The following is an 11,536-nucleotide window of genomic DNA, read 5'->3' as shown; positions in this document are numbered from 1 at the left end:
TTATCTTCGTCAATCGGTTTTAACTGAGACAACTCCATTTTGCACTGAACTCATTTGTCGAACCAATAGAACAACCTTGCAAGCAGAGATCTGACGCCCCAACCAATAATGGTGCTTCAACAATCAACACCATCACCATGTTTTGCTGCTTCAGCTTCAATAATGAATCCATACTCCTTGCTAGAAGTTGTCATTGGCAATGGAGATTGAATATGGTATTAAAGTATGGATAAGAGAATTTTTCACAACTCTTGGCCACTTTGTTTTCCAAAACAAAAACAATTGCCACGTTCAACAAAACAACCCTTTCCTTTTGGTGTATTTTCTCCTTGATCATCATAATTTATCACAAGTGAAAGATACATGTATAGATGTATGAATTCATCAGTACTTTACCAAAGCCAAAAATAAAATGTAATGCAAGTGTTACAAAGAATAATCAACTTCTCTTCACCAGACCCAATAATAGGTTATACCAATTTATTCCTCCCAAAGAAAGAAGACCGCCATAAATCTGCATCTGCATTTTGAACACCAGAATCACAACAATTAAAAGAATCAGATCAGAAAAAACAAAGAAGAAGAAGCAAAGAGGGGATTCGTGCCATTAGTTAACCTGCAAAATACATTTGCATCTTCCTCTTCTGGGCTATGCCCCACCCCAGTACATATATCTGATAACAAGTGTTTGAAGCACACACACACACAAGATTGGAGGAATATCAATGCCATTGCAGCGGAAAACATCTTTGATGCATATGTTGTACATGCAAAGCAAATAAGGTGGTTATGGATTTTATGGCTTGTAAGAACCATTTAATGAGTTTCACCTAAAGAGATCCTCCTGACATGAAGAGGACGACATTAATATAGCTATTATCTCAATTTTTTTTCTTTTTCAGAGATCAGGAAAACATTGCAGATGATTCACAGAAATATCCAATAATCAGATGGAAACAATAATCTGCATGATGGCTTGTACTAGGAGATCCACAACACAATAATCAATCAAAGTGCCTCTTAGAAAAGATAGTTTTTTTTAATTAAATTGAACTTGAAACATGTTACCATTAACACATCTCCATTTTTTTAATTAAATTAAATTTGAAACATTTTACCTTTAGCATACCTCCAATCACGTAAACGCTTCTCGCAGTTTTATGGGTAGCTCTAGGTCAGGCTCGAGTTCACTAAGTGGTGAAAAGTAGTTGTCTACCATGTCCTTGGTTACTTTTTCCAAACATGGAGGATCCCACTGCATGTTTCAGATGATGATAACATTAGGTCTTCATTTTTTAAATCAATGACCAAAAGGAATTATTTATAGTAAAGCAAAATAAGCTATGAATCTCTCTCATACTCTCACTCACACACATAGTTGCATTAAATCCCATTTTAACCTTCCTTTTCCAAGAGAATCCACCACATAAGGCTGTCAATTTTGGGTCATAGCTTAGGTCCAAATCAAATCAACTCCAATTAAGCAGGTTTGGAATTGGATGCCATAGAATCAGATTAAATCCAGATATAACCCACTGTAATCCAATTAGGATATAATCCAATAAAATAAATGTGTATAATCTTGTCTGCGTGTGTATGCATAGTTCATACTTGTTAGCGCATTTGGTTTCCCATTGCCAAGATGGACTCCAAAGAGGTTCCATCCCTATCAATTTTGGTAAGTGATCTATATGCAATATGTGCAAAGAAGTTGGAACCCCATCTCCCTTAGGCCCCTTTTAAATAGAGAGTTCATGGAATGCTTGCTTCATTTTAAGAAGCTGGAGGATGGCCTTATTTTCCCAGAGCAAAGGGACGAAATTTCTTGACTAGAGGACTAGCACAGATGATGCAGGTTGTACCTAAGGAAAGAACGTTTCACCAGGAGTGGGAGATTTTATGTGGCTATTGTATTTAGGTAAAGAACGTTTCTGTTAGGTCCTATAAGGTTCTTATGGTATTCAATGATAGGGGAATGCAAATTAACATTTGTGCCATGTGCAAAACAGCTGAAGAAGCAATCTACTATCTCTTACTTTTCTTTTAGCTACTTAATTTCTATGAGATTTTTTATGTTATTTATTTATATCATGTTCTTGCCAATGATCAATGGAGGAAGTGATACAGTCCCCTGGCACCAGTTGGTAATTTGGGTTATTTGAAAGGAGCATAATAGAAGAATTTTTTATGGATACAAAGGGCCAGTATTCATATGTCTGTGGACATCAATAACTTTCTCATTGATGTAGGATGGACCTACAAACAGGAAAAGAAAGAAAATAACCAGGAATCAACACCTAGGCATTCTCTAGGAATCAGCACCTAGAAGCACTATTAGGAATCAGGAGATAATAGCTGCTTGAAGGAATCAGCACCATCAAGAAAACTTGGCATGAATACCAAACAAACAAAGCCAAAGGCACTATTTTATTCCAATTATTGTCCTCTTTTGCAGCAACAATATAGACCTTACACAGACTTATAGCAACGATACTAATAGTTTATTTCTGATTTGTTCTTAAAGTTCCAAGCTACTTTATTCTTTTCCCACCATTGAACAAAGCCCATGCAATTATTAAATCATCATACCTAATATGATTTCCCTATAAACCCTTATTTACGCCACCACAAAGACCAGATATTTTCATCTAAGTTTTTTTTTTTTTTTTTTGGGGGGGGCGGAGAAATACTTGACTTAATTAATTCTGTTTACCAACCATATTTTCCTTGATTTTTCTTAGAAGTAAACCCTGAATTTCTAGGGGGGGGATACACAACTAACCCAACTGTGGATTTCATTAGTTCATCATACATGCCAGGGAGAACAAAGCATATACACATACCTTTGGGGCAAAGTCCTTATCCACCAATTGTGCACGAACCCCCTAAAATGTTGTAAAAACATAAAATGTTACAAAAAAGAAAAAAAAAAAACACATAAGTTATTCTACTTACAGGAACAGAAAGCCTTCCATACCTCACAGAAGTCACTGGAAATCTGTTTAGAGATCCCTTGAAGAGACATCCGATACTCACGGACTAAGCATTGATCAAGAGTCTGAAACCTACCTTCTCGTATCTAAACAAGTCATTAATAGAGTCAGGATATAAGGCATGTAAGCATTGTCCAATGTAACGAAGACAAACAACTAAAAAGGGACTCACAGATCTTAGGGAAACCTTCAAGCTCAAAGGTGAGGCTTCTTTTAATTTCCTTAGAGTTGAAGTACACCACTCATCATATGATCTGGTTGCCTCATTTTCCTGAGAAAGTTGTCATTGATATCAGTTATACATTCCTCCATTGGAAAGTTGTCAATAATAGTTGAAGTACACCACTCATGGCTTCATCAGGGAAAATTTAGGCTTAAAAAAAGCAGAGAAAATAATCACAAAAGCTCGAATATGTAATGCACCAATATTATTAACATTTGAGTCTAATGATTATTTTGAGATGGTTGTGAATGAAAATAATCATTGGCAGGCCTTTATCTTGCTAGAAACCTACTCTTAAAACAGATTCACATGGGTTTCCTCTGTTCCTTTGAAAAGATTTAAGAATATGTTTAGGTTAATTGGAGGCATTATGGCAGGGAGTGAAAGAACAAATGTCATAGTAAACATAAGAGAGAGAGAGAGAGAGAGAATAGTTGCCAGATACAGAACATGAAAATGTGGATGACTTAAAGACTCAAAATGAAAATCAGCATACTCAAGTCAATTCAACTAAGACCGAATTGAGTTATACTGTTCTAGTAACTAACAAACTTTTCTCCCCTTTTCAACACAGTTTCTAATTGAAAGAAACTGTTACGTGACCAAGACAAATGAAACCATGGGTAGAACCGCCCCTTCTTGAAAACAATGATGAAATTTAATCATCCAATAGTTATTTACAAATCAAAAGAAAGGTATGGAAATCAACTTCATACTCACAAGAGCACCAATAATTTCCTCAACAGTGTCATGGGCAAAGCACTTGTCAACTGTTTCAATACTGGAAAGAATGAAGAAGATGATGTACTTAGAAAGTAGGACCTCTATAGTACACAAGCATAAAACTAGTGATTTTCTATTATATACAAGAGAAAGGCAGGAAAGCACACACTCTATTTGCATGGAGGCATGTAAGAGAGATGTTCAAGCAAAAAACAAGAATCAGCTGGTGACAGAAGTGCATGCATGATGTAATTGCTACAACTATGAAGGAAGAAGATTTAATCATTAAATTCCTATATCTATGATAAAACCTTCAGATGGGTTCTCCCTCGGAGGGCTTCTTCAGATTCTTGCCTAGCTCTACTTTAAGAAAAAAAAAAGAACATTACAAGCTTACCAGGTATCAGAACATGGGTCCCACCATCTTCGAGAACCAATTTTAAGCATGTGCTATAATCTCATAGAATCTTTCTTTAGGTCTCACAGAAAAGTGTCTATCCAGATTCTATGAAATCCTAGGATGAATTTTATGTCCTAAAATGATGCTTTTGTTTGTAATTACAGTCATATGAAATGACAAATCATAGATGCGAAGGAAAATAATGCATTAACTGGGAAGAACTAAGAAATCTGAAGGAAAAATCAAGATAATGAGAACCACCTGTGAATAACACTCCTCTTATCTGGATAGGCAAGGTCACCATATTGCTCTAGAGAAGCTTCTATAACAGAAGGATCATCTGTTACCAATGTACCAAGTCTCTCTTCGAGCAAAGGTAGCCTCTGTTAAAACATCATAAGTTTTACATAGCTAAGAAGAAACATATATCTAGAAACAATTTTCTGAAAACTTAAAAAAGAGACCAAATGATTTTTTCCCACTACTTTAGATGGTTAATCACCCATCTAACAGTTCAACCGACCAAACTGCCAATCCGGTTGGATTAGTTGACTATTTTCCAGTTCAAACATCTTGGTCTATACTCAAAACATTATAGAGAAATAAACTGGAGGGATTAGGGTTTTGTTTTTTGGGGGGGAGGGGGGAGGAGAGGGAGAGAGGGAGGGAGGGAGAGAGAGAGAGAGAGAGAGAGAGAGAGAGGAACAAACTGCACTGAGTGAATAGTGTGTAGCAAGCCCACAAGCAATCATTTCTGGTCCATTGAACCTCTCTCCTGTTAAAGCCAGGTATTCTCCTGCAAAGAGAAAGAGTCATATATAGGCACCACACATATCAAGCAATATCAGGGAATAGAGAATGTCAGTCATTTTAATAGTCATTATACATCCACATAACCAACTAAAGTAAAGTGTCATGTCACACAACCTCAATAGTTTGTTTGCTACAGGACTTTAGGCAATCAAACATATACAAGTAGCGGTAGATGAGACATGCAAAGGACTTGCAAGTGAAAGTTAATTGGTCAAGAGGTCGAGTGATGCTTAGGATGACATTTATTAAGAAATAGCAATCATGCTTTTCTATAATGTTGTTTTAAAGGAGATAAATGGCTGACTTCCAAAGTCGTACAGATTTTGACAATGATGACAACTTGATAAACCCAATACAAATACAATCAATTACAAGAACATAAACAAAAATGTACTCATGTAAGCTGTTGACAATGATGTCTTTTCATCAATCAGCAATGGTGAATGGCATACATATAAGAGTAATTCCCAGCAAATTTTAAGAAAAATGTATTGGTGTCACTGATTGGATCACCAAATTCATAATGCAAATGAATCACAAAGGAAGAGAATTTTCAATCAGAAGTTAGAATAGCACCAATAAGAAGTACCTAAATAACCAGGTAAATGGGAAAGGTAAAAGGATGCCCCAGCATCTGGATGAAAACCAATTTGAGTTTCTGGGGTAGCAAAAACCTGCATTTTGACCATGATATGAGAAAAATTAGTAAATTTCATCTAGTAAAAATAAATAAATAAAACAATACTTTTCTGGCACCAAAAAAACAATATTGCATGCATGTCCCCAAAGCCTACAATGACATATACATCAGAGAAGAGTGGAACCTACTTATCAAATCAGAGCATTCAAGTACAAAACAAAATAGACCAATATAAAGATGAAGAAGTATCAAAGATCTAAATGAATATAAAATGTATGTAATGGAGACACATACAGTTTTATCAGTTGCAACACGGAATGTACCAGGGATTGAAACCCCTGCTCCGCCCCCCATGGTAATACCATTCAAAATTGCCACCTAGAAGGAAATCATCATAACAGTTCAAGATCATTAATGACCGACTCTAATTAATAACAGAATAAGAGAACTTAAATTATATAAAAGCACCTGAAATTACACCTCAATTATTGATGTATTTATAAGGAATTTGCAGAACATACTATGCAAGTCAAAGTGAAATGTAGCCCGAGTAGTACTAAATAAGGCACAGATCTTATTCAGCATATTGAGAGTGGATCACAATTAATTGACTAAGACACACACACAAGAGGAGGAGGAGGGAGGATACAACATAAATGTTGATTGGGGGGAAATATCACACATCTAGAATTACCACTTCCTAATTCCACATAGTAGGTCCAAGTTGGTTAGGAAGAAATTACAGTGCTTGAGCATCTATCTTTTCATTGTGCTTGTTTTGTCAGAGATCCAAACAGCATCAACGTATTATGCTTTGGAACATGTGTTTTATGATACCTTGTTAGTTGTTGTAGAGTAGTTGGAGCTGGTTTTTGAAACTTTTCTAGATAAAAGGTCACAGGATATGGGGCACTCACAGCTTAGTCACCAAACTAATAGGCTATAATACAGTGGCTTTTGTTGAGGATCAGTTTGAGTAGGTTGGAAGGCTGCCATTTGTTGTTATATTCATTTTTGTTCCTTTTCTTTGTGCCTCTTGTATACTGGCTTTCTCTTGTTAATAAGCATATATACTACTGATTAAAATCATTAAAAACAACAAATATAAATAAATGTTGTTCTCTGTCTCATCTTATTATTCAAACCATAGAAAAAAGTGATATGATACATTGCCATCAACTAAATATCCCAAAGAATTTTTATAACAACCAGAAATGAACTGGGAAAAAACACAGAAGTATTTCTGAACTCTATCATTAATTTCATAATTGAACCATTGAATACTTACATGTGGCTTTAGATATGTTCCTAGAAGGTATATAAAACTATATAACGTCCCAAAAAATTCTTTACATTCAGCCATCTTCCCTGCATAGAATAAACTAAATAGTTCAGAAGACTGTACCAGGACTGAGCACAAATAAAAACCATAAAAATGAAACCAAAAAGAAAACATCTGAGTACATAGTCCCAGTCTGTATGAAGCAATACTTTCAAAAAGATTAGAAGAAAGGGTCATGAGGGAAATGGGGGGATGGATAGATATTTAATCAGCAACAAAACTAACAATATATTAATGATTGGAAGGATGTACACAATACAGAGCTCATGCACCAAAATTGGAGATAAACAAATTATGAACAATCAAGATAAAGAGAAAAATGAGTTAGATTTATATACACTGTAAATGTAAAGTGGACAATGTCCAAAAAGACCTGATCCCACATCACTTTTCAACCAAGCTGCTCTGCATGTCATTTAGGCTGCATTTGGCATTCCTTATTTTAAGGACTTACCTCCTTTTTGCAGTTAAAATGCCCTTATGAATACTGAATTTTTAACTGCAAAAAGGAGATAAGAACTTAAAATAAGGAATGCCAAATGCAACCTTAGTAAGATACTTTTGAATTCTTCCATTTCTAGTAGTCAACAATTTAGACGGAATAAGACCCTTTTCTGTGAGGCTTCAAACATATACTGGAAATATAAAAAATGCTCTATATTAACATAACAGACTACCATTCATATTTTAATCTGATTAATAAGCTTTTGACCAACCGTTCCCTTGAATGGTGATTGATACAACACAACAGCATTTGGCAGCTCCAGGATGAAATCTTCTACAATGCCTGGCCATGCACTTGGCTGAGGTTTCAATACGTCCAAAATTCCAAATTCCATAAGCCCAGTACCCATATCAAAATTTCAGTCAACAGAGCACAAAGCATCTATATGGACATCTATTTTCAGGTAGCTACCTTGACATTTTAATCTCTAAGACTCGGATGGCTGTTTTTGAGAATGTTAACTCAATACATTAAGGTAGTGGTGGTAGACTTTTTCAGATAAATACCCTGATGTTTTCATCCCTTGAGACCCAAATACCTTCTATTAGATAGCCAAAACAATTGATGTTGCAATGAAGCCAGTGAATTTCTAACAGCCAGTCATTTTATCTCTCTCTACAAAATAGAGCTAAGTTCAAGGTTTAAGCCATTAACAATCAAGAAAGGCCGCAATGTGTCATCTTTTCCATTGATTATGCACATGAAATAAAATTATCTAAGTCTATGCTTCCATACCAATTGAATCCAAAGTGCCACCACATGAAGCAGAGTGACTTGTTATTGTTATGAAAAGTTAGAAAATGGGTCCATTTCCTGGAAACCTGAAAGGGCCTCATTACATTCTTTTCTTAATAATATAACTAGGATTGGCTCCATTTCAGATGGTGAGTTAGTCAACTGAAAAATAAAGGAGAAACACAATGACATGTCATTGGCATTTATCAGTTGTTGCATTTGGAGCATAATCAATCAGGAACTTGGTGCCTGATTGTGCTACAATTTTTTTTCCTTAAACGTGCACAAATCATGTTTGGTAGAACTTAGAAGTACATGCTGATTATGCATTTAAAAGTACTTTTTTGCAATCATGATGGAATATATCAGAAAAGTACACCACTTTTTATTTCCCTGTGTGCCACCTCATATGGGGGCAATTGCTCCCCCACCCCCCACCCCAACAATTGTAGGAACATTAATTTAAGGATAACCCCTTCATAAAAATCTAGAATATGACGTTTATGTAGCATTTTTGTGTAAACAGGCATAAGCAAACATGGTTTTTTTCCTTTTGTGGAATAAAATGATGATGTGACAACTTATTTTAATGCAACAGCGGACGAAAAAAGGCCTTTTTACAGTCCACTCCACCTCAGAATTCAAAAATTAATTCCCCCAAATGTATTTATTCCCACCCCCCTATAAACAGCATCCCCCCCCCCCGACACTGACCCAAACTGAAGGATTGCATTATGAATTCTGAGGTGGACTGAACTCAAATTACCCCAAGAAACACACACACACACCATCAAACCACAGACCCTCTTCACTTTAACTGGACAAGAAATCTATTAGTACATTACACAAACAATTCTAGCATTATTTCCAAATAAAAGATCCTAATAACAAAACCAAAATGATCTAATACCTTCATTTATTAAACGATAGAGAGTAGCAATATCTCCACCAGCGCTAAACGCCCTGCCACTACCCTTCAGTATACAAAATGTCCAAGTCTTCCTTTAATAACGTATAGATAAGTATTGGCATGATGAACCGAATAGCCAAGATGGAAAATGCTTGCTTACCTTCATTACAACGAACCCAATATCAGAATTTTCTTCCCAGGATTCATACAGTTTCTTCAAGCGAGCCCCCTGAGGACAAAAGAAACAAACCAAATGTGAAGTCTTCCTTTTATTGCCAAATAAATGCCAGAGCAACAATGACCCAGAAAGAAATTTTCTTAATCCAAGTGCCCTTGTACAAAAACGACCTCAATACATAATTTTCTGTAGTGGGTGCCAACCAAATACCTACACAAAAAAAGCCTAGAAAGCAAAATCCATGAATATAGAGTAATAAGAGTACCATTGAAGTATTGAGAGCATTAAGAGCGGAGGGTCTGTTGAGAATAGCTGTTCTTGAACTAGCTTTGCCTTCTACTAGTACCTGAAAGATAATAAGACATACGTATAGTCGAGCAAGAGATGAATTGATTATTCAATTTGCATACATCCGCTACTCACTTGGTTTTCAGTAGAATCATTATCAACGACGGCGCTAGATTGAGAGCAGAGGTTTCTGTAATGGGGAAGAAAGTTAGGAATGCGAACAGAGCGCCTGAGAATTAAGGCTTTGAATCTGTGCATCTTCCTATACCCTCTCTTTCTCGTGTGTTCTCTTTCGACTCCTTTCCTCCTTAACCTTGCGGTTAAGCCTATTCATCAACTTGTTCTTTTATACCCGTTTTCACAATCTAACGATCGGGCAAGCGACTTCAGTACGGCTTCTCTGTCCTCGACAGAATGACATGGAACGCCACCAAATATATCACGATCACGTGCAAATTATAAAGCACGTGCAGACTTTGCTACGTGTACAAAGAAAGCTCTCATTGGGTAGAAACTATAAAAAACAACGAAAATCGGAAAATGGATAAATCATTTAAACCTACTGTGGTTTTTAGAAAATACTTTAACCTCCCCCTGAACATTGACATCTCCAAAAACCTCCCTTGACGCTACGTATAAAAGCATAAATGATACAAAGAGACCCTCCAAGTTGTTTAACGTTAAAAATTAAGGCAAATTGGTAAAACCATACACAGTTGTAATTAGACCCTTTTTCTTAGAATCCTCTAATAAGAGGTACAAAACGTCTAAAATATCCATCTAATTACCTGCAGCTTTACTTTTGAGCGATTAATATGAAAAGCAAATTTGGAAACTAAATCAATTTCAGAAAAGAGATTGAAAGGATTTGAGGCAACAATTGATATGAAGAGAAAATTTAGAAAATAAACATTTTGGTCAAAATCAACTGCATGGATATTTTGAACATTATCATGCTTCTTGTTATAATGTTCTAACAAAAGGGGTTTTACTTGCAACTGTGTTAGAGAGTCTAGAGGTGATTACAATTACCAAACTTCAGAAGTTTCAGCAATTTACCCTAACAATTAAATCAAATATGATACAACTTTTTTGGTTTCAAAAAATTAAAATGCCTATTTGCCCATAAATGACAAAGTATCATTTGGGCAAAATGCCCCCAAACAAGCTCTTTTATACTATTAACCTGATACGTAATTTCATTCAATTGTGCCAATTCCTAGGCTTGAGGTAGTGGACACCAACAATAGGAATAAAATATGAGTAAGAATATGGCTAAGTTGAAATGATTCAGTCCTTGTTCATGCGATGGGAGAGAAAATGACTCTCCATTACCTTACTTTTTTATTTTTCAAAACTTAAGTGATTTAGTTTTTTTTTTGTTTTTTCATGTTGACCCACCTCTTTTCTTTAGGGAACTCTTTCATTCATCTCTGTAAGGTTCTACTCCAGGCATATAAAAAATAAAAAAACAAATAAATCGATGTATCAACTATCAACTGCTCTCAAAGGCCTCGTTCATTTTTTAAGTACTCAAGTCATGTGCTTGCCCAGGTAAAGATTTTGACCAGAGATTTTTAATGTTTTCAGCAAGTGAGTAAGTAATTTACCCACCAACAGATAATATCAATTACCTGGAGAAATGATGCTCTCCGGGAAATAATACTTCCATGGAATTCATTATATTGTCATTCGGATGTCAAAAAAAATCATCAATTACCCGGTTGACTAATTTACCCCCTACGAGATACCGGTAAATGAAGGAGGCGCAAGAAAGAATTGTTTT

The 11,536-nt window shown here is 35.7% G+C and overlaps 1 protein-coding gene across 7 annotated transcripts; it reads right to left on the bottom strand.

Moving 5' to 3' along the window:
• Positions 1-285: 285 nt before the first annotated feature.
• On the bottom strand, positions 286-10,113 carry LOC104602379 (3-hydroxyisobutyryl-CoA hydrolase-like protein 1, mitochondrial). 7 transcript variants are annotated; one of them, XR_736076.3, is made up of 16 exons: positions 9,886-10,113; positions 9,728-9,808; positions 9,445-9,513; positions 9,285-9,348; positions 7,081-7,160; positions 6,087-6,170; positions 5,742-5,826; positions 5,050-5,135; positions 4,601-4,722; positions 3,937-3,997; positions 3,166-3,264; positions 2,978-3,079; positions 2,844-2,885; positions 1,130-1,255; positions 617-674; positions 286-520 (listed from the first exon to the last, which is right to left on the bottom strand). XR_736076.3 is itself a non-coding variant. In XM_010266052.3 (15 exons), exons 1-14 carry the CDS (start codon positions 10,006-10,008, stop codon positions 1,136-1,138), a joined length of 1,218 nt encoding a protein of 405 aa, XP_010264354.1. In that variant the 5' UTR covers positions 10,009-10,113; the 3' UTR covers positions 286-520; positions 1,130-1,135. The 7 variants fall into 7 exon arrangements, 5 of the variants coding, with proteins under 5 accessions (XP_010264354.1, XP_010264353.1, XP_010264356.1 ...); XR_736075.3 differs by having other exon boundaries at positions 1,119-1,255; positions 9,886-10,112; XM_010266052.3 differs by lacking the exon at positions 617-674.
• Between the last annotated feature and the right edge of the window lie 1,423 nt (positions 10,114-11,536).

The sequence above is a fragment of the Nelumbo nucifera genome, chromosome 1 (assembly GCF_055504915.1).
Source record: "Nelumbo nucifera cultivar China Antique chromosome 1, China Antique-T2T, whole genome shotgun sequence".
In the NCBI taxonomy this organism is placed as follows: Eukaryota; Viridiplantae; Streptophyta; class Magnoliopsida; order Proteales; family Nelumbonaceae; genus Nelumbo; species Nelumbo nucifera.
This window is presented reverse-complemented; position numbering and strand designations above follow the sequence as displayed.

Bases quoted from the DNA above. Each gene is read 5' to 3' on its own strand.
- LOC104602379 (XM_010266052.3), bottom strand. From the start codon at position 10,008: ATGCACAGATTCAAAGCCTTAATTCTCAGGCGCTCTGTTCGCATTCCT. The intron at 4,723-5,049 runs GTTTGTTCCTCT...ATGTTTTAACAG, and splicing joins CACACTATTCACTCAGTGCA to AGGCTACCTTTGCTCGAAGA. The intron at 2,886-2,977 runs GTATGGAAGGCT...ACAACATTTTAG, and splicing joins TTTCCAGTGACTTCTGTGAG to GGGGTTCGTGCACAATTGGT.